Below are 24,643 nucleotides of genomic sequence, written 5' to 3' on the forward strand. Positions count from 1 at the left end.
CATAAGAGATGAACTGAAGGACAGAATAGCAGACACATACACCAAAGTCCTATCAGTTACAACTCTTTTGGAGCTGAGGATAAGGCTAGAGTCATAAGGAGAAGAAATGAAGCCTCAGTCCAAATTCAGCCCCCTGTTCCACAGGAACCACAAAGCCTGCCTGTCTACCACCATGCTGCCATCAGAGTAACAGATATCTGCCCCCTGTTCCTTTTGTCTCACTTCTGATAGATGTCATTGCATGGTAATCCCACCACTGCCACCCCCACCTGAAATGGACATATAATGGATGTTTCACTGGACTGCATAGTATTGAGCAAGTTCATGCACACACTCATCACAAATTCACAACTACCTTATTATCTAGCCAGCTTCAAGTCAGCAACATTAGTTTAGCATCGCTCCCCTAATCTTCCTCAATCCTGGAAATACACAGGTGAGAACCCCAGGTATCAAGAGCCTACACAAGATTGCTCTTAAGTCTGGAGCTCTTGTCTTTCTTATCTCTCTAATAACCTCTTTCTTAGTTAAAAGTATTTAGTTAAAGTAATGTTAACTTAAAATTATAGATCTGAACCATACATTTACAGGATGTTTACACCTTTAAACAATTACCCTTGTAAGGCTCTCAGTCTTGGTATTGTCTAACATTTAACTCGCACTCTAGTTAGAATAATTGAAGCAAGGCTTTCTATTTCAGGTAGATGTGCAATCCTTAGAGCAAGGAGAGGCCTTGTGAACTAATTTAGCTTTCCCTATTATTCCTGCCATTAGTCCTTAGAAGATAGTCTTTTCAACAGCCAGGAGATGATAAAGCAAGTACCAATAAACAGTCCTGAAAAAACTCTTCTAAGGTTGATCTCTCCCCTGGCAGGCACAGTCATATTAGTTGTAGCCATCTGCAGAGTCTATTTTAAAGAGAGGTTCCAAACATGACAACTATAAATCCAAGTCCTTTCTCAATTCAAAGCCTCTGCTGAAGCACCCACCTTGCAGCCTGGTAGAAATTCCCTCTGCTACCTAAAAATATCTGATTTGACATCCTTAAGGCAGCTCAGACGCATCGTCAAGATTTTAGCAAACCTGGTGTTTTTAACTTGGAAGAAAATGCCTCACTCATTTGATATTCTGTATTTCTTTGGTAGCTGCTACAAGTGTGAGACATATTACAAAAACACAAAACAAAATAAAACAAAACACCAAGGACAAATGAGAGAAACAGCTAGAGAGAAACTCTTTATCTGGGAGGTATAATTGTACGTTTTTTTCATCTCCTCAGAGCCATGAACCAATGCCCCAAAACGACCCCAGCAATGTTTTCATGAGCAGTGAAAACCAACGTGATCTCAACGGTGACCCTAAACAAACAGAGCTAACGGTTAAGGGAAAACTTCCAGCCATGATAGAGTGTCAGGACTCAGATTTACTCTCCCACCTTAAACAATTAGAAAATATGATCAAATACATGAAAGGGCAATGTTCAGACAATGGACAAGAGGCAATCGAGACAGTAACTCTTGAGAGAAGGGAAATGAACAAGGTGAGCACTTCCACTGTTCCAGTTCATTGCCTGGAGAGGATGTCAACGCCACAGCACAGACAGGGAGAACCCCAACAGACCTTAGTGGTCTCAGAAAGATGAAAACACAGAATCCAGAGTTCAAGGGGGTAAGGCAGCTAGAATTTTGTGGGGTGAAATAACATTCCAGAGACTCGTAGACAAGTCTCCTTAGTACTGATCAGTGAATGCATGTAAGGACAGTACTACGGCTGGAGGGAAGAACCACTAGAGCATAGAAGTAACAGGAATAATACCCAGGGCTCACAAAAAGCATGGGGTAGCTGGTATTCCAATGCACAAGAGTGGAAATGACTACTAGTATCTGAGACTTGAAGTAGAGTCAATAATGAGGTCAAGTTTACCCTTGACTAGAGGCTGCTCTGGAGCCACCCTGATGAATTTCAAAAGCAAGCCTCTAAGAGATCAGGTGGATGCCTGTTAACTCACATCAGAACAAAGTCCAAAATTACTAAACAATATCCAGTACAACGTGAAATTCACAAGAGGAACAGAAACAGAAATTACAAAGAGGTATTCTATATGTTCAAGAAGACTGAATAAACCATGAAGTTAATGAGGAGGGAAATGAAAAATATTCTTTGAAAATGCAAATTGAACTTCTAGAGATGCAAAACACAGTATCTCAAATGAGAAATAAACTGGATAAGATTGACAGCAGAGTATTCCCCTTATAACTCCCATTGTTCCCAATCTTGGCCCTTGTTTCAGAACAAGATGAAGATGAAAATTATTTTAGAAATGTACTTTGGTAGTTTTCTAACCATAAAAAAAAAAAAGAAAAGAAAAAAAAAACTTTTAGGCCACCAATCCAACCTCTACCAGCTCGTTTTCTTTGCTTCTACCATCAACTCCTTATACTCCTCCATCACTGAATAAGGATATATCATGAATTTTAAATTTTGAAATAACCTCTCATAAGTACTTATTAAAGTCTTTAAAAAATTGGCTTCAATAATAAAGTATGGGCTGCAAAAATTCACTTCCTAAAATTCTCCTTTATAAGACATTTAAATTCATCATATTACCAAGTTTAACACTTTTTCTAATGGTTAATTCTTCTATTTCTGAGATGTTCACCAACCCATTCATATATCTCTGCTGTATATTATCTATTTAATAAACTCTTACCTAAGTAAAACCCTATGAACCAAGAAAATGTAAATAAGTGGATATTTTTCCAATTTTGCATCATCCTTTTTAGGGGGAAAAAAAAAAGACAGTAACATTGTATACCATTATAGATTAGATCTTTACTATAAATCCATACCAAAATGATTTATTTCCAGTGTTGTACAATAATAAGTGATGCTCAGACTAATATCCCTTGAGCACTATAAAATCCTATAATGTTTGTGAATCAAAGTCTTAAGCGTGTTTTAAATCAAGGGTTGGCAAACTATGGTCTTATAACCTAATTAAATCTTGACAACAGTTTTTATATAGCCCCTAAACTAAGAATAGTTTTTATTTTTTAAATGGCTAAAAGGAAATCAAAGAAGATTCTATGAAATTTGAATATCAGAGTCTATAAATCAAGTTTAGTGGAACACAGCCACACCCATTTATTTACCTACTGTCTATGGCTGCTTTCAGGATGAAACAGGAGAGTTGAGCAGCTGAGACCGAGACCATATGCCTCACAAAGACTAAAACACCTGGGTCTTTACAGTAAAAATTTGCCGATCCCTGTATTAAGTAACTTTTTCTTTAAATATACTTCACTGAGTTTTTATTCTTTGAAAAATCAGTAATACATTTATGGAACCAATGATTATAACCTGTTAGCCAGGATGGGAAGTCAACCAATCAACCTCTAACCCTTAATCATTATGAATGAAAACAAGAATGTCCTCTGATATAGGCCACAGTAAGCCAGGCACATGACCACCTTGGGGCTTCGCACTGTCTCTCGCTTCTGCCTGGAACTCTCTTCCTTAAGACAGCCACATGGTTCACCCCTCAGCTCCTCAAAGACTTTGTTACATGCAAAAACTATGAAATTGCAATTTGGTGATCCCAATCCCCTTACCCTGAGATTTTTTTTTTTACTCCATAACATTTAACACTATCTACGATCCTACGTAATTTACCTATTTAGTTTTGTTTATTATGTGTCTTGCCCCATAAGGTCAGGGTAGCCCACTTTGTTCACTACATGTCTAGTGCAGAGAAGTTCTCATTAAGTATTTGTGGAATGAATGACATTTTCAATTAATCTAATGTTTACGTATTATTTCCCCTCACTGGTACCATCTGTTATTTTATTTCCTTAAAGTTGTGTTATTTAAATAAATGTTTTAGTTTTGCATTTTGCTTATTACTTTATATAAAAGTTTGCTATATATCTGTACTATTTTTACTTGAGCTACTAGGACTCATCGTTCCTTGGGAAGAGGCTAAACTTGATGCCAATACTTTCGGGAAGAGTAACTTGGACCGCACATTTGAGGTCCAGGCTCCAAGCAGAAAAATACTGTCAGATGCCTTATTCCATTTAAAACAAAACAATATCAAGCAAGCAGCATTTGAAAACATTCTGGACCAGCACATGAGATATCTTCTCCCAACAGCTGACTCACTAAATACCCAAGCCACCTGTGCTAAATCTACTCTGTATTTCTCTTGTAAGTCCTTTACCTACCCATCCTCAACTCAAATAAATGAACAAAAAAATCCAAATATATGTGTAACAAAAAGACCAAGAGATCAACCCCAATAAAAATAAAAACAAAAAAAGCAAAATACAAACTGTAGTAATCATTCCCAATTATCAATTCCTCTTACGCAAAAATGTGTAGGATTATAATGTATTCACTTCGGTCTGCTTTTCTTTAACTACAAGATACTCGGTTTTATTATGTAAATGTACAAAGTCACTGCTGTTGGGGATAATTAGAAAAAGACAGCACTGAACCAGAAATAGGAAAAGTATGTGGGTTCATGAAAGAAAAAATCGATAAAATAAATTTCCTTCCTGATTAGTACGTGAATAAAACAAAGAATACTTCAAAGTGTGGCTACTATAGATGAGGACAACGAGGAAGCTTTACCTATTGGTCCCCACCCTTGAGGAGCAGACATCCTAGTGCGGTGGACATAGATATCCCAGTTAACGATACACCAAGATGAACTCCACAGCAGAAGTCTAAACGTGAGGCTGGGGCAGTACAGGGAAGGGGATGGCTGCTTTTTCCCATGAGGAACGTTCCCCAGACCCAACCTCTAAACATTCACTTCCATCGTTCTCGCTCATTTGGTAGCTGCAGTATGTTGACCTTCTTTCTAAGTGTGGCTTATTCTCAACAAGCCGACACAACAGTACAATCCCATAAGTGCAGAGACTGTGTCTTATATATATGTTAGTACACCCCTAATAACCTGAAGAAATAGCTTTCACATGAATAGAGAAACATGCTCAGTAAACATTTGTTTCAAAAGTGTTCTTTATGTATTTACTTTTATGAACACCCAATGTTAACAATTTAGCATAGATACAAATAATTTATTTAGCAAGGCCAGCAACAATTGAGACAACTTCTCAAGATTCCATCTTGTGAATCAAAATAACCTTGCATTATATTTAAGTACGTTTCTGTTTATTCTGAATCCTGCACTAATACCTGGTCAATTAAAAGCTTACATAAAGTCTAATATGGACCTTAGTAGACATGTATGTAGCAAAATGAAATGCTAAAATACAATGTTGAAGAGTCAGATACATCATACACATGTCAAGAAACAGGATTTTGATGAGGAATGAGAGTAACAAGGGCACATAGATATTTAAAATAGCAATCACAGTTGGCATGCCTTTGCTTTCAACCCTCAAATTGCTTTCAACACACTTTACAAAGATACGTGCTTCAGTCCTACTTTTCATAATACTTGTAAAATATTGCATAACCCCAAATCCCTACATAATGGAACAATGAAAAACTAAAGTTAAGTGAGAGAATTCCATCCAGTGCATTACTTATGCTGAGGTTAAAAATATCAACTCTCTTTAAATATTAGTCAAGATGAGAATAACAGGAAAACAACTGAAGAAACATGGTGTGCAGGACACAAACTGGCAACTTCTCTGTTACATGGCACACTGTGGGTATTAAAATCTGCTGAATGAGCAGATGAATAAATGAATGCAAAACCACAAAGATAAAAAACAAGTATATTTTGGGAAAACATTCAGAAATTCCACCAGGCTTGCAAGAGATTGTTAAGATTAAACTAACAATTGAAAAGTACTTACTGTGAATTTAGTTCATTTTGCAAAATGAACACCTTCAGTTAATATAAAACCATCTTACAAACCAGCAGAGCAGCTCAACTATGATCCGTTCCTATGCTGCTCAGACAACAGAACCACCATTTTCTTAAACTTGAAGACCACACCATTCAACAGTAGATGAGACGACCCATCCTGCCCTGCTGGTCAAGTGACTACTGACATCAGCGCTACACGGAGAGGAAGATGCAGGCAGTGACAGTAGGAAGGATAAAACAGAGGAGGAGAAGGCAGAGAAAATGCTTTCCAAACTACCTGACTCATCTAACAAATGCTAATACAGGGGGCATCTGTGATCTATGATTCCTGTTGTTAGAAGCCCAAGGGGAAACAATTAAACGGGGAAGGGGTAGTTAAATAATCACTATTAGTTGGCTGTCGCCATGGGCATGATGTAAAACAGGTCTATTCATTTTCTTATTATTGAAAAATCGTACCTCCTCCTCTCAGATTTGAACAGATGTTAGCAACTCTACAGCTTATCTTTTAGCCCTCTTCAATATTATTTAAAGAAAATACATTTTTAAAAAAGGGAGCTGGGAGGGGAATAGAAAAAAGAAAAAAACCCCAAATTAAGGGACTTGATACCTCGCTTTCATCTAACCACTTAAAGCAGACATAAGTCTGGAGTAAGTATCAGATGGACCAGAAGGGGTTAAGGTTAGAAACCACAATTTTTTGTTTGGAAATTCAAGGTAGATACAAGCTTCAATATCTTCTCCCTAAAATAGAACAGACCTAAAGAAACGACAAATTATTGTCAACTCAGAAGTCACCTTAACCTCACAATCAAGAGTGCTAATTCAATTGAAATGTATTATTCTTCATTTTCTTTGGGGAGAAGTAGAGAATACCTTTTACTGAGTCATTTTCTTCCTAAATGGAAATATATGCATTGTTGAAAGGCAGTCATCGAACCATGAAGAAATAAATTTGGGGTCAGGTTTGCTTAGAATAGCTCTTCAACTTTTCTCTAAATTTTGAGAGTTGAGTGAAAACTGCTCTTGACTTTGTACTGAAAGGTACATAACTGAGCTACTAGAAATCCCAAATCTATTAATAAATGTGGAGCCAATATTTAAACTGAGAAAAAAGGGTAACAAGAGAAAATCCAGTTTAAAAAAAAAAAGAAGTTTCAGGGTGTTGCCAGCAAAGAAAGAGAAATGAAAAAAGAAAACAAGAAATGAGTATAACCAGTTATTCACAGTAGGATTTCAATAACTACACATAAAGACAAGTTTAATTTCTTGAGTTATTCAAATATTATAAAGAACAGTGACCTGAAAAAAAACAATCAAAACTAGGTTTAAAGTAAGTCTGGATGAAAGTCCCAAACAGCACTACCTACCTTTCCCGCCCCCACCCACAAAACCAGGGTTTATTAAAAATCCTGAAAGAGAACCATTTGGCCTCTCTATGAAATAGGTAATAAATGGAATATTTCAACACAGTCCTACCTTAATACATGTTTATAGCCTCTCCATCCCTATCCATTTAGTAAGAATGCTGCTCCTCCGACTTTTGGAAGTTCATGTATTATATTTGTGTCCAGTATTCATGGAATAATAAATAACCCAGAGCATCCTCCAGAAAGGCAGATCAATCCGTTGATCCCTTCTATGCTGGTGATCCTCAAATTTCTTGGGAAACCTAACATCCCCTCATTGTCCAACTCCTCCACCAAATATTTCTAATTTATTTTTGACATTTTCCAAAATTAAGATTATGTACTTGATAACTATGTGACATGCCACTGGGCCAATGGGAATTCTTAAGTTTATAATAAATCCAGGAGGACCACCCCAGCTCCAAGGGATGAGTGGATATACACTTACTGTTACAGAGATGCCACCTGGATGACTCACACATTTCTACACTTACACCTGGAAGGTAGGTCGGTTATATAAGAAAACCTGGCATTATTAGAACTTCAACCTCTCACAGTCTGTGAAGATCCTCAGACTCTTTAAATACCAGGGCCAAGTGTGCTGGTGTCTAAGCTAGACAGATGCCCAGGTAGCAGGAAGAGAATTGAGTTCAGCATTAAATGAGTGCCTGCCACATTCAACGCACAATGATTAGACCTGTACAAAGACTCCATGATCATGCATTTAGGCAACTATTTAAAGAACAGGTGACTCCTCAACAAAAAGAGCCTATTGAAAGGAAGAGGGAGAGGTTATCTAGAAAAAGAAAAGATAACAATAGTAAAATAATTAGGTAAAACTGTTAAGTTGTGTCTCAAAATGTGATTCAAAGACCAACAGCTTTAGAAGCACTGGGTAATAGTTCTTTAAGATGCAGAACCTGGTGGCCCACCCCAGACCTACTGAATCAAAATCTCTGAGGGGGATACCCAGGAATTCACAGGGTATTTCATGCACATTAAAATGTAAGAATAACTATACTCAAGGAACTTTAAACTATGAATCTGTGCTTGATGTGGTAACTTGTACCTTATATGGAAAGCAACAGGGAACCAGCACTGGAGCAGAACAAGGTCAAAGCTGTAGTTAAGAAAGAATGTTTTCAGAATCACATTTGTTTTCACCTATGAGATTAATTTTTTACAGCAAAAATAATTAACATTTTATCCTCTGCAAAAACAGACTATCTTATTCTAAAATACCAATTTTAATTAAATTCAGATATTTAAATGTAAAAATTAAGGTAGGTAGTTTTGAAATATGTGTGATGTCATTATTCAAAACAGTACCTGAATGTTTCCACTAAGTATGTGTCAGTCTAATTTTGAAACCAGAAAATAAGTCCTGGTCACTGTACATAAAACAGGGTTTAAAGTCTAACTAATGTACAGATTTCTTTCAAATATCTCACCTGCAAAAAGTGGATGTTTTTCTTTAAAATTAATTATTCCCTGGCTATTGGAGCAGGAAGCAATCTCCTCAAATGCTCTTTGGCTCAGTTCCACTGGGACTCACAGAGCTTTCTCTCCTTGCTGACCTGACGATGGACTTCAGTGTTCAGCCCATCACTCAGAACTCAGGGGTCTGCCTCCTTCACAAGCCTTCCTGCTGCTTCTCAGACCTGCTGCCTGAACTTTGTGTGTCTCCACCTCATCCTATCATTTATCTGGTCCCTCAGAAACAAATTTTCTGATTTCTGCTACTGAGCATCCTTATTAAAATGGATCTGTACAGCAGTTCTAATCAAGGACCCAAGATACTACATAGTAATAATTCTCTAATAAATTGCCAGTCTAAGGCAGTTTTTAAAACATGGACACATGTTATATTGTGCAGCAGATGCGATATAAAGGTGGTAAGTCAAATTTTGATGAGTTAATATTTGACACAAATGAAAAGCGGAAGCAGCAAGGAAATCCTTCACAAAAGAAAGATTACTTCAGTAATTTGAACAATTACCTTTAAAGTACACATTTTGTAATTTCTGACTTTTAATGTCTTCCTTTCTTACATTAAGTCATTAAAATAAAATAGAATGAGGGAATATTATAGCATTCAGAGGAATATTTTAACAGCAAAGGTCTCCAGGAGACAAAACTACTTGTCCTTAACCATGACCTACACGCTTTACTTACGTCAATCCTTAACAGTAACGTTTAATGTAGAGAATGATTTGGATTCTGATGTCTTAAAAAAAACACTTCTCCTTCAAGGGGCATAACAAATTCCAAATGCATCACTTCTTAAAGTATTCAGTATTCTCCGTAGTTCATCAAAATATTACACTCAGACACACCTGCTTTCTCAGTCTGACATGTCATTTAACTAGTAAACAGATCAGGCACTAAAAAGAAGGAAACCAGTGGTGCGCTGTTAAATGTTTAACAGCTGGCACCCTGTTTTCCTGGCGGAAAAGTCCTGATTTGTAGCATTTGCCAATTTCTGTACTGTAAATACCCCCACCATGACCAGCCTCAAGCTACCACAATGTCGCTGATTATAGAGATGGGAAGACAGGAGGGCAGCCTGATCTTGGGACCTGGTGTCAGCGTGGCACTGGAGGAAGCCCAAAGGCACTAAATACAGGCTTCTTGTCTCATGAAGGCCTTCTCCCTACTTCCGTGCTCTTCACACTGCAGTCCTCACTGCACACCTTCCTGCTGCTTGGTCCAGCTCCTGTCCTCCCAAGCCATATCTTCAGAAATACCTCTCTCCAAAACCAAACTACCATGACCTTATCACTTAAAAATGTTAAAAGAGGTGATTTTTCTCACCTTTTTCACAACACTGTGATTTCTTGGAATGCCCTCTGTGCTAAATTCTAAATGTCCTAAAACAAATTACATAGAATAAGGCATAACATCTATAATTAAGTTTTGGCTTCATTTAGCGACTAATAACAGGAGCAGATGGAGACAAACAGTTAACTATTACTGAATGGATGTTATGCTGGAAATTAGATAATAATTATGAATTAACCAAACAATTTCTATATATATCATTCACATATTTATGCTCCTATACATTAAAAATGCCCTATAAAAATATAAAGTGTGTCCTGCAAATATAAATGAAGCAGTTTTGAGTTTCTTATTTTAAAAATGAAACATTAACAGTGTCAGGAAGATACCAGTAACAATCCCCATTCCTACCAACAGTGTAGCCTTGGACAAATAGCTTAACCTTGCTGGGGCTCTTTTTCTAAAATGGGAATGATACTTATCTCAGAAGGTTCTTGTAAAGATTAAACAAAAATATCTTCAAAGTGCACAGTGCTGATACGTAATTAATGCTCAAAACATGACAACAACTTATTATCATAGCTTTCTCCATGGTCACTGTCTTGGGCTAGCAATCCTTTTATAAGAGTTTCTAGAGTTATGGCAGGAACATCTCTCCTTGAGAACACTAAGTATCCACATGGTTTTGCATACTCCCTACCTGCATGACACCCATGCCTGACCCTGGACCCAGCACAACCACAGCCTCAAGTCTCCCTGCCCAGGCTCATACTGCCCACAGCTGCAGTCTCTGAACCCCTGAGGCAAAGGCACAACCCCTTGTAAAAAGTCAGGCTAGCAGACCTCCTTAATTGGAAACAGAAACCAAAATGCATCACTGGGTTTTTAAGAGTGCCAAAAGCTAGTAGAAGAAAGTCAAAAAATAGAGACAGAGTTACTCCATTTTGTGCCGACTTACACAGCTTTCATTTGATAACTCTACAACAATACATGTGCAGACAGAGAAAGGAATGTAAATAACCTAAATAAATCAGGGGAATTGATTTACAAAACAGTTAATAAGTTACTATAATCAAGTATATCTTAGGAATGTAAGGATGCTTAAATAAGAAATCTGTAAATGTAAGGATGAACATATGAGTTCTTTAAAAGATCATCTCAGTAAATGCCAAAAGAGTGGGGAAAGGGTAAAGCTCAGTGGTAGAGCACTGTGCTTAGCACGCACAAGGTCCTGGGTTCAATCCCCATGAACCTCCATTAAGAAATAAATAAATAAACTTAATTACATCCCCCATCCCCAAAATAAAAATTTTTAATTTAAAAAATAAATAATTTTAAATAAATAAATGCCAAAATGGCACTCAATAAAGTTATATACCTAATTATTTGATTTTTTTAAATCTTTCAAAAAATATACACAAAATGTTATGATAAATCACAGAGAAAAAAATGTGACAATGAGTGTGTATATGTCCATGAATGAGTGAAAAATTGTGCTGAACACTGGAATTTGACACAACACTGTAAAATGATTATGAATCAATAAAAAATGTAAAAAAAAAATTAGGAATAAAATAGTTCCTTACCAAGAAAAGCAAACAGTAAGTAATATATGCATAACTTAACACAAGCAGCATTTTCATCACACTAGGAACACAACATGGTTCTGGAAGTCCTGGCCAATGTAATAGGGCATTAAAGAGAAAGGAGAGACATGCTAATGGAAATAAAAAGATAAAATAATCATTATACTTTGTCTCCTACTTCTCCTAGAGAAAATAAAGTCATCAAACGAGGAATTCATTACAAGTACAGATTTACCTACAGTTTCCCCCACATTCTCCTCTTTCCACTTGGGTGCAACAGAAGACACGTCCCTCTGCCCTCCTCATGAATGAAGGAAGTATTAACCCACTCCCCAATCCCTGAATCACTCTATCATTTCCTTCTCTTACAGTCAACGACACCCACTTTAAAGCTCTAATCCTCCTATCATGTTCCCTTTCGAGGTCCCTGGCCCACAAGGCCCTACCAGTCAGCTTTATTCTTGTGTCAACAATGCTGTCTCTCCTTACCCCATCTTCTACTGCCCCTCCAAACTCACTCCACCTCCAGACCTACTGGCCTCCTAAACTTCAAACACATAAGCAGCTCCCATCTTAGAATTTTCTAACTTCCCTATGCCTACACAAATAACGTCATGGCTTGATTGCTCACTTTCTTCATCACCTAACATTTTTTTTTTTTTTTGCTTATTGTTGGTTTCTCCGCAAGAATATAAGCTCCATGATGACAGGGATATTTGCCTGGTACACAGGAATCACTCAATAAACATTGGTTGAATGAATGAATCTACCAAGAGTGGTATTTGTGGAACTTATCCCAGTCAGGATCTGAAAGCACCTGTAAACTACATGAGCAGTGACAATGTATCCCCCTCTTGTTTCTTTTTGCCATTTTGTTAGTCTTGCATCAACCCAAGCCTGTATTCATACCCCAGACTTTCCTATGAACAGTGGCCTTTAGGGTAAAACAAAAGTGCTGGGGGGAGGGCAGCTCTCAGCTGGCATCAGCTAGAACAGGTGCTGCAATGCAAAAGCCCCATTTTGAGGTTCCTGAAGGATTGTGAGGACAGTAAGTTTTTCCTGAGGAAAGAATTTTTAGACTACTTCACATGAAGAGAGAGGAGGGACATGAGTTATGAGCCTCACTGATTAATGGGAAGTAATAAAAGAAATGCCAGGGGCTTAGAAAGGACAAGATCGGAAGACTTGACAAAAGGGTATAAAGAAGAAAGCATGTGATGTACCTTCTCAAAGGAGCTCAACATGTAAGAATATCTTTCCCATGGCAATACCCAGCAAAAAGCCCCCACTGCAATGGTGCTTATTAATATTCTCGTCAATACATCTCTTTTCTCAGCCATCTCAGTATTTGCATGGTAAGTATTTGTTGAATAAATTAAGAAATGCAAATGAAATTACTATTTAACTAAAATACCCAAGAGAATCCATTAAAATATTTCAGTCTGTCAAATGCAGAGTAAGATGGTTAATTTAAAAATTAAAATTAAAAATAGATCTGCAATTACAAGTTAGAAAATATAATGGAAAAAAAACCACATTCAAACCACAAGAATAAAAAAAAAAAACCAAATATGAACATCCTAACTAGAAATGCATGGACACTGTATAAAGACCATCAAGAATTTTTCTAAAAAAAAAAAATACAGATTTGAACAAATAAAAAATATAGCCAGTCCCTGGGTTGGGAAAAAAATGAATATTTTAAAGATACTGATTATTCCCTAATGAATCAACTGAAGTTAAAATAACCCTAGTGGCTATAGTTTTGCTTTACGAAATTATTCTGAACTTTGTCACAAACAGAAAAGAACCCCTAAATAAAAATAAATAATTGGAGGAGGACTATAGCCCTGATAGACATTAAAGCAAATTATAAACCGTTAAAAATTACACACTGTAGTACTGGCATAATAAAACAGAAAAGATATTCAGAAATAGATGGCAGTAAGAATATAAGTTAAAGGAGATTTTTTAGGAAAAAATATTTCAGCATAAGTGAAAATCAATTTCAGAACTAAATGTTAAAAAAAATTTTTTTTAAGTATGAAAAGAAAAAAATATGCTAAACATTTACTTTTTGTTAAACATAAATGTATCAATTTTACAACCATGAAGAATAAAATTTCTATACATTAAAAATTACATAACCAGAATATAAATCACCAGAAGGGGATAGACTTTATCCTAGTCACTCCTATATCTTAGACTAGCAGCTGGTGCATTGTAGATTTGTAAGCAATTTACTTTTTCCAAATAAGAGCATTTGAGTCCATTCCTTTGGATTAAACTCAGATTTTTTTTTAATGTTAAGAAATGGTTAAAAACATCTATAGTTTCTACTAAAAAAGCCAACTGGATTGTGATGGGGATTGCATTGAATCTGTCGATCCACTTTAAGTATAGAGAAGTATTGCCATCTTAACATTAAGTCTTCCAATCAGTGAATATGGGATGTTTTTCCAATTACTTAGCTATTCTTTAATTTCTTTCTATAATGTTTTCTAGTTTTCAGAGTATTAGTTTTGTACTTCTTTTGTTGAATTTATTCTTTAGTAAAAGTAGATTTTTTTTTAAGTAAAAGTAGATTTATTTAGAGAGATGTACATGGGGGTTGAGTGGTTAAAGTAAAGGCAGATACATACTCCACAGAGTGCGGGCCTTCTCAAAAGGCAAGAGAGAGAGCAGCCCCTAAGTAGTGTATTCTTTTTGATGCTATTGTAAATTAAATTGTTTGAATTTTTTGATTGTACATTGCAAGTGGACAGAAATCCAACTGATTTTTATGTCTTTATCTTTTACCCTGCAACCTGTACTCATTTATTAGCTCAAATAGTTTTTTAGTGAATTCCTTAGGAATGTCTACCTACCTGCTCATATCATCTGCAAATAGAGATAATTTTACTCTATACTCTCCAATATGGATGTCCTCTATTTTTTTTTTTCTCTTGCCCAATTGCCCTGGCTAGAACCTCTAGTACAGCATTGAATAGAAGTGGCAAGAGTGAACATCCTTATCTTGTCTCCAATCTTACAGGGAAAACATTCAGTCTTCCACGATTGAGTACGATGTTAGCTGTGAGGTTTTCATACATGTCCATTCTCAAGTTGAGGAAATTGTTTCATAATGGGGTATGAGATTTTACTAGACACTTTTTTCTAAGTCTATTGAGATGATCCTGTGATTTTTGTTTTCATTCTATGGATATGATACACTACATTACTTGATTTTCAGACATTAATCTTGCATTCCTGGTATAAAACAATGTGATTCTCAAACTCACATAGAATTTCACAGGAATCAGGATAGCCAAAACAACTTTGAAAAAGAACAAAGTAGAAAAATGCATACTTACCATTTACAAAAGTTAGCACAATGCAAGGGTAACTAAGACAGTATGGTACAGGCACAAATACAGACATATAGATCAACTGAATAGAACTGGGAGTTCAGAAATAAACCCATATATCCATGGCCAAATGATTTTCAACAAGAGTGCCAAAAACATACAATGGAGAAAGAATAGTATTTTCAACAAATGGTGCTGAGACAACTGGATGTCCACATGCAGAAAGGACATATATAAAATTATATATATGTAACATATAAAATTATAAAAATTAACTTAAAATGCATCAAACACCTAAACGTAAGGACAAAACTGTAAAATTCCTAGAAGAAAGCGTAAGGGTAAACTTCCACGACCTTGGTTTTTGCACATTATGAGGCATGATCTTTATGAGTGCTTCAATCTTAAGCATTTGAAGAAATTGTTAGAAAAAGTAGTAAAATTGTCAAAAAGAAATAAGGAAGGATAAAAGTAGCCAATTCACAAAAAAAAAAAAGAAATAGAAACACCAAATAAACACACACAAAAAATCAACATCACCAGTTACTAAGAATTTAAAGTGAAAAAGCTCATTTGCCCATCAAATCGTCATGGTGTTAAAGAGAGTGACAAAAACAGCACATTAGATCTAAATACAGATATGGCCATAAATACAGACACTGATATACATACATTATACATATGCATGCAGATATTAGATGGATGTTAAATTACTTTTAAAAAATTCCCAGACACACACACACACACACACATGCACAAGCAGGAAGGAAGTATACCAAAGGGTTATTATTATGTCACACTGTAAAATTATACAGATGTATTACAATGGGAAAATATCTTCTAGGCATAAAAAATAGCAGATGTTTACAGTCTATATGCGAATGAGACTCTCCTTTTAATGTACTAAAAGTTCAAAAAGCAATGAAGAAGGGAGCATTTTGGAGAGAAATATAGGTAGCTACCCACAGCAGAGTGATCACAAAAATGCTTCTGTTGCTACAACCCAGCACCCAGGAATGGAGGCAACAGGTACCCCAAGACACTCTCAGCCATATGGCAAACATCCTCAGTCATTACCTGCTTTGGAAGTAACAAGCTGCAGCACAAGAGGCCTTCTCGTTACAATGCCCGACCCTCGAGGGAGAAAGTCCCTAAAAAAAGGAAAGAAAGAATCGATTAAGGCATTGTGAGGAATTCTGACCACCCATAAATTTATAAGTTCCACAGTAATTCTCCTAATTTCCAACCTTTCAATGCACCACATTCTAAAGAATGCTAGACTCCTCTTATAAAAGATGCATTTGTAAAATTAAAAAGGAGGGTGGGTAAAGGTCCTTATATTGAATATTAAGCCACGTGTATTATCATAATGACCTCACTGGGCTATGTAACCATTCATTTAGCTGTAATTAATAGAAGTCTGCATTAAATTACCGTGTATTGTCAGTTCATTTTAATTTTCAGAGAACCAACATTTATAAAAAAACATTTGAAATTAATCCTTAGACTCTTCAATAATCAAAAAATTCAGCACTATCCAACTTCAAGATCAATATTAGCACCAAATATGGACCATTACTAGAGGTAATAAAGGCATCTTAGATTGTACCTTCATTTTATTTTTTTAAATTTTGTTTATGTACCTTCACTTTATGAGAATGACGTGCTGCCTACTGTGCTAAGAAGGCAGATAACCTTCATTTTAAATACTGAAAATTTTTCTCCAATAAAAGGTCACACATAAAATGTGGGATTAAATGCAGGTAAATATCGTGTATGTAGAAATTAACAGCAGAAAAAATATTGCAATTTGAGGTTTGTTTTCATTCCTAATAGATGGGAGTTTTATTATTAGAAATGAGGTTTTTTAATGAATAAAAATTGTGTTTAAAATGGCATGTTAATATACACTAGATCAATAAACTTGCAGCAAAGAAAGCATTTTATAATTACATCTGCAATGCCACATAAATCAGTACTGATTCTGCAAAGTCAAAGAATTTATAAATACACCTATAACACAGTTTTTAAACACATTTAGAATGCTTCACAATTTTTAGAAGAATCATCATTTTAAAAGTCCCAGAATTCCATTCAAAATAAATGTCTGACTCAATGGCAATGTTTTCCAAGAAGCGATTCTAGGACCATGAGAAGCCAAGGATACATCCTGAACCTACAGATTCAGGATGTTCAGGGGAAGATGTGTGGCATCTATATTCTTAAAAAGCACCAGGGAACTCGTGTTCTTTAAGAAACACTGGCCAGCCTTAAGCTGGGATGTGTTACTCAACAATTTAGTGAGTAGTCACGGCATGGGGCGTAGTATGAGTTTTGTAGAAAAAACTGGCAGAACAGAGCTTCAACACAGATGGGATTTCAGTGAACAGCAGCTTAAACAATTGGTAAAGGCCAGTGAGAATGCTGCAAAACCCCCCAAGGCTCTATCTAGCTCCACTAATACTGTGGAAAAGAGAGTTATATGGATAAAATAAAGCAAAATTTCCCCTACTTATAACTAATTTATTTTCCAAGCGTTAATGTAAAAACAGACAGCCTCTAAGCTGAGTTTTGACTTTACTCCTTGACTCCAAGGGCTAAGATTCACTTGCAATGTCACTGTTTATGACTAAAACAGAATAGTGAAATTATAGACCTGGTTTTGCTCTAAAAAAAAGTCACCTGAAATATTATTTATTCATCAAAAAAATTCACTGAAAAACTAAGAAGTGCTAGGGAGATGCTGTGGGCTTTGGCTACACTAATTTGACACCAGGAATATGAAATCTAATGGGAAAATAAAAACATATATACACATAGAAAACCATTAAGACGAGAGCAGATAAACTACAGTGGCGTTCAGAAAAGAGAGAGACCAACTCTCTTTTTGAAAATATCTAAATACATATAATTAAATACTCTTTTAATACTCTCCAGGAACTATATTAGAGTATCTGCTAGCTTAGATGGTTTCAGTAATCACTTAAAATTTAATCAAAGCAAGGAGAGCATCTACTCTGTGCCTAGAACTAAAAAAGAAGAAGTTAATTTGAGAATCAAAATGGATAAAGGGAAACAAAACAAAACTCCAGAGCAAAGAGCTGAAGGCCATCTGTTTGAGTTACTAGGACCACGAATGAGGTTTTACAATATGTAGATGCCAAGTAGAAATATACAGGTCTTAAACGTCTGAATAATGTCATTTAACAAATCAATAAAATATTTTGTTTAAATTTTAAAAAAAAGATGTAGAAAAGAAAGAAGGAAAGGAGGAGGGAAGGAAGAAGGAAGGAAGAAGGTTTAGGTACTTAGTACCTTCATGTCGGGATCTGTTTCAATTCAGGCTTAGGACCATATATTTATAATGTTGATTTAGTAACAATCCCATTATTAAAGCAAAATAGAAGGTATCAAACATTTTAAATAACAAATAATTATCATATGTTTGGCTAAAAAGTGAGCCTATAGATACAGTTAACACATTTTCCTACTTTTTTTTTTTATTATTAAGCAAACAGAACTTTGCATTAAGAGTAATAAACAGCTTCAGGTATCCAGTCTCCTTACTAACTTACACTTACTGGCCCCCTTCATGGCTCTCACCAGGCATACCTCCAAAACATACATTCTCACCAAAGGTCAAAGGATTTGGTAACCAAATCCTGCTATTTGGAAGTCTCTTCAGATTTCACAGGAGTATCTGAGCACCACAAAGCATGAGAGAGAAACTCCTCTCTACTGAGGAGTGGGTGACTAATCTGAAGATTTACCCTGAAGGTTCACATCATTCTGATGGTCCAGGAGCATGAAAACCACATGCCCAGCACATCCCTGCTCTGAGTCCTAAGGAGGCAAGCCCTCAAATGACGCACAGAGAACCTAGCTTTGAGCCCCCGTTCTGCCACTGAATAGGCAAAATTCTCTAAACCTGTTTCTTTTGCTACTAATGAAATAATCTTCTGAATCAAATGAAATGCAACATATGGCAACTTTTAAGAAACCAAAGAATTATAGAAAAAAGTAGTAATTATTATTTTTACAATACAACCACAGAGTGTTTTCCCTGATAGTTTAGCATTCTCTCATCTTCAAAAAAAAAAGTCCCTACAGATAATTTTAACATTTCATGAATGAATTTGGAGGTGAGGAGCCTCAGACTCCACTTGAACACCCTTGGTGTTGCCCAGCTGCGCTGGTTTGGAAAGCTCAGTTCCTTACTCCTGCCTCTACCAGGGAGCCAAGGCACTGACACAAACAAGCATGAATAACTCATTAGCCATTGAATGCCACCATCCATTTGAATTTTACTATTTTCTGTGCAATAGGTGGTTGGTTCTCCTGTAAGTACATCTTATGGAAAAATTACTTTCTGCTAAATTAATGCAGAAAAAATAATGATTGTGCCTTTATTGCTACTGTGGATTTAAATTTGTGTGATATTTTCCTCCCAAAATGGACCTTCAGGGTAGAGTGGGAAGAGAAATCTGGAGACTAAGCAGTGTTAAATTAACTCCTTTCTTTTCCCTGAATGCCTCATTTATGATTGGAGTGTACAAATTTTAAGGCAGGAGTATTTCTTCCCTCTCAATGCCACATAGCAGCTACAACTCTAATGCCTTCTTCTCTCTCAACCCACCTCAATAAAGCATTTGCCTACATGGTCTTAAAAGCTGGTCTTCAGACAGTAGGTCAATGCTCTTTCATGGCTTCCTGATTCCTACACAAAAAGTAGAGAACAGTTCCCATGCTATAGTCTAAGGACCATCTTGATAATATTTTTTATTGGCTCTTCCAGAAACTTAATTATCAAGAAATATTATTGCTGTACCAGGAAAGGATTAACTTTTGGAAGCCTGAATAGAGCGAGCACTTTATTAACAAAGCTAAAAGGAACTTTCCCCTCTTAGCAGCAAATAAAGTAATTACGGAGATGTTTTTGTTCAATAAAGATGTAAATGATGACAAACCAGATGATCTGCTCAATAAGTAAATGTTTAACATCTGCCCTTGACTGAAGCCAAGAGGTGTAACTCATATCCTCCAATGAGTTAATTCAAGTAGCTGATTCATTCAAACCAAATAGTCTTAGGGGGGAACAATATGCAAATGATTACAATAAGCATGACAGGTACTATAGTTAAGCTCCACACAAGGTGAAGTATTGACATGGAGCAGAGAATAATCTATTCCGCTTGGGGGACCAGCCAGAAAACTATTCCAGAGAGACAGGAGGCATTCCACAGGGGATCAGGATGTGCAAGGACATAGAAGATCTACGTAACACAGAACAGTAAGGAACTGTAAATGGTAAAGAAAGGTCAGGATGAGGTGGAGAAGTGTCTAGAGAAGGAGGCAGGAGGAGACTTTATCCATCGCAGTGATGGTGGAGATGGAGAGAAGACAACAGAGAGAATGGATAACTGACAGGACTTCATGTCGCTTTGATGTGGAATGAAATGATAGGGTGGAGTTAAGATAAATCTCACATTTCTGGTTTGGGGAGCTGATTGAACAGCAGTGCCATTAACCAGAATAGGCAATACAGAAAGATCTGGTTAGAGTTGATGTTTATATTGTGTCTCCCATGCGCCAGGCACCGTTCTTATTTGATCTTCATAACAACCCTATGAGGCAGGTACTACTGTTACTCTCACTTCACAGATGAAGACGCTGAGGCACAGACAGGCTACGTAACTTTCTCACAGTCACAAAGCTAGTAAGTGACAGATTGAGGACTGAAACCTAGAAAGTCTAACTCTCATCTGTACTCTTGAGCATTTGACTACCTTACACTGTAAAAGAAATAGGAGAAGATGAGGCTACGTTGATCTTTAGATACCTGGAGAATATTCAGATTAAGACAACAAGTACATAGTTAGAGTGAGTAACTAGAACTCAGGATAAGTGTAGAGATAATAATTTGTGAGCCCTCAACAGAGCAGGCTGCTGAAGCCAAGAGAACAAGTGAGCAGGAACGGAGTGGAGAAGAGTGATGAATACGGACTCTGGAAATTACAAACACTTGAAGAGCACCTGAAGGAAGTAGACCTAAGAGACTGAGACGGAGTCCTCAGAGAAATAAGTCAAATACCAGAAGTCAGAGGTATCCCCAAAGTCACCAGCCTCTTAGACATCTTCACTTAGATGTCTCAAACCCCGTCTTTATAATTCAACTTGTTATCATCTATTTGACATGTTTCTCCTTTGTTCTCAATCACAATCCACATCATCAGCCATTCGTATCTGTCAGCCAAGCCAAGTATCTGGAAGTCATCCATCCACCATCTTCCTCTGTCTTCATGTTCCACATTGGTCACCAAGTCCTGCTGATTCTACTTTCATATCCCTTAAATGCGTCCTCTCTTCTCTATTTGAATTACAACTCCAGGTGCCACCCAACTCTCACACAGACTACCACAATAATCTCCCAAATAATTTCCCTGCATCCAGTTTGAGCACTCTCCAGTCCAACCTCAACAGTATCGTAAGTCCCATCACATCATTTCCAGACTCTGAATCATTAAAAATCTCCCCATTATCTTTAGCATGAAATGCAAACTGTAAATAAAGCAGAAAAAAGTCTTGCCCTTAGGGGAAGTTTCTGTGTTCATCTCACTCTCAGGGACATTCCTTGACAGATTCCATGCTCCCCTTATGGGATGCTCTCCCCACACTTCTCCCTCTAGCCAACTCCTATTTAATTCTCAAGCCTTCTTTGAAATCCCCCCGAACTTGCCTCTGTTTAAGCTCTGAGCATGCACTAGACACACTGGTCTATTTACACACCTGCTCCTTCACCCCTGTGTTCCCCCTAGTGTCTTCTTCAGGGCTCAAGAATTAAATATTTTAACACTTTCTACCTACTCTTTAAGGATGTCTTCTCATTTCCTCACATATTCAAAACACGGAAGGAAAACATTCCCATATCTGATTCTCCAACAGGCAGACAACTAAGTAGCATTTTACATGGACAGAAAGAACAGGCAAGATAGCAACTGAAAGTTGAAGTCATTTAAATTGACATTTTTATTTTGAATGCTTAAAATCTAATAGGATTCAAAGTACAAAATACAGAATATCAAGGGGACCCATATTGCTGAATGTTTAAAGACACAGAATAGAACTTGAAGGAAACAATGTTTTTAAAAATCCAAGAGCCAGTATACTTTTAAAAATCCTTCCTTAAAAACAGAGAAGTCTCTTCCAAAAATGATCCTCAAATTGTAATTTTTGTGCTCCAAAAGAATCCCTGAGGATTATTATCTCACAGTCCTTCAAAATGATAACCTAATTTTTAAAAGAGAAAGAAAAAAAGAAAAGAGGGATAGGGAGAAACACACAGACAGGTTATTGCCAAATACTGCCTACCTCCTGCCCCAAGAAGCACTGAGGTCATGTATTCCACACGCTGAACACAATGGCACTGTTAAAATGGCTTTGTGTTTGCGTGCCCAAATCTTGGAGCTTTGCCAGCCATTACAATGCAACTTTAATTGCTGAAGGAAGTAATTATGCCAAAATCCACACATTTAATTGGAAATTTTCCACTGCAGTTTCCTTTTTCCTCCTAAATTCTTGGCACATGGTAAGAATATTACCACTTACAGATTTGTAAAAGATCATTTTGCTGCTATCGGTTAGTCTATAATTTAAGGCATTCAATAAATGCCACCATCATTTTGTTTGAAAAACAGAGTTGCAAATCCAAATGCAAGAAACACAATGCTTTTTTTAACTAATATCTAAAAAACTTCAATATTTACCTTTCATTCACAAAACTCAAGATTTCTAAGCAATATATTTTCATTAAATGTAATTAACCAATAATTAATGGGTCCCACTGCTACATTCAAAATGCAAAAGTTTGAGTCAGAGATCTGTAAATTGAATGAAGAAACCAGTTCTCAGCTTACAAATACCGTGTGTTCTCCCCACCAGGAAACACTCTTAGGAACTTAATCTTTTCATATTTTTATTTGATTTTTAAATTTTTATTTAATCCATTTTTATCTACTTATTCCCAAAGTCAGCTTGTTCAAGAATTTAATCCACCAGATTTACGAGTCCCAGCATCAAGCAGAGGCACTTAGCTGCTATTCGATTTCAAATCACAGATTATACTGTACCCTGCATAGCTGCCATGCAAATGGATGACAAAGGGACAACTAAAGGGACCGTTAGTTGCTTGTCCAATATCCATTTGCCTGTTATTTCTTATAAATAGAATCCCAATTTTGTAGAAAATGGCAATGTGCCCTTAAATAGGCAAATAAATAAACTACACTTCCCACCTCCCTTCCAAATGAGGTGTCCACATAACTAAATTCTAGTCAGTAATTTAGATCTAGAGGTAGTTGAGTGACATCACAGATAGTGCCTTTAAAAGAGTCTAATTTAGCTAATGTGTACCTTTCGCCCTTCCCTCCTCTTTCTTCTCCCCATCAGTTATACATGATGGCAGAGCTGCAGCAACCATCTCAAACCACAAGGCAACCTTGAAGATGAAAGCTATGGGCTGAGAATGGCAGAGCAAAAAAACACAAAGAGTCCAGAAAAGAGATAGCATGTGAGTCACTGAAATAGCTTTGTGCTGCCTAACAAAGAAAATGAGAAAGAAAAAGAGATATCATGCTTTAGAACAGTGTTTCTCAACATTTTTTTTAACTACTGTGCACCGAAGAAGCCTTATTAGACTTTTTTTCCCATTAAATTTCCCCCATTAAATTCAATACCACAGGTATGCTGTATATCAGTATATGTACTACATGTATGCCTGTGCTTTATAAAGAGTACGATATTTTCCCCCAAAAAATCAATTTTTGTCCCCTCCCAGGAAATCTTACCCCACTGATAATATGTGCTACAGATCAAAGAAGAATAAGAGAAACCAGGATGCTAAACATTCAGTCCTGTCGGTCACCCCTTCCTGCAGAGTTTCTAGAAGAGATGCACTTGGAAAGGACAAGGTCAGATGGCCTTTGCCTCAAACCCCAATATGTTGTCTTCACATCCCTGGAAACATAGGCTGGACCGTATGTAACCTTCAATTGGCCTAGTTGAGAGAGAAGTCTAAAGGCTGGCAATCAAAGAAGCTGGAAGGCATCCCATTCCCCTTTTCCATGAAGTCCATACATGAACCTCAGACCTCTGTACTTGGACACCACAATGGCTAGGAAAGGCCCATGTGTGCAAGATCACACCCAGAGAGAAACAAGGGCAAGAGAACACTTACCCAGTGACTCGGGCACGGCTGGTCTAGGCAGCCCACTTCAACCCCTCCCCTACCGAGGCATGACTTGGAGAAAGGTGGCCCAATTACTGTCCTTGGTCCTGAATGTGCATTACCAGTTCCTTCACCAGGGGATAAAGGAGAGTATAAATAAGCAGGAGCTTCCCTAGCCAATACTCTACTCTTCTGCTTTCACTTTTTCTGAGACTTTGGGGGGAAAAAGTGATATTTAATTGAAAGTCAAAAAGTACAGGTCAGTTTCTCCACTAAAACAGAACAGAGAGCCACAGCTGCACTATACAGGGGGTTTTTTGTTTTGGGGGGTATTTTTGTCAATGGGAACCAGATTTTCCAATTATCCAGGAAGGCTTTAAGTGTATCCTTGAATCCAGTTCCTCCCTAGAACTTTAGAAGCTTCTTCTATTATTCCCCTCCACAAACTTTTT

General features: G+C 36.8%; 1 protein-coding gene across 6 annotated transcripts in view; it reads right to left on the reverse strand.

Annotated features, from left to right (window-relative positions):
- The window catches only part of DNM3 (dynamin 3), a 458,318-nt gene that overhangs the window by 372,613 nt on the left and 61,062 nt on the right, over positions 1-24,643 (reverse strand). For all 6 annotated transcript variants that reach the window (XM_006211125.3, XM_015245096.3, XM_006211127.4 and 3 more), the window contains exon 2: positions 16,046-16,119. In XM_006211125.3, coding sequence (XP_006211187.1) covers positions 16,046-16,119 — 74 coding nt within the window. The remainder of the gene's footprint in view (positions 1-16,045; positions 16,120-24,643) is intronic.

Source organism: Vicugna pacos, chromosome 21, assembly GCF_048564905.1.
Source record: "Vicugna pacos chromosome 21, VicPac4, whole genome shotgun sequence".
NCBI lineage: Eukaryota > Metazoa > Chordata > Mammalia > Artiodactyla > Camelidae > Vicugna > Vicugna pacos.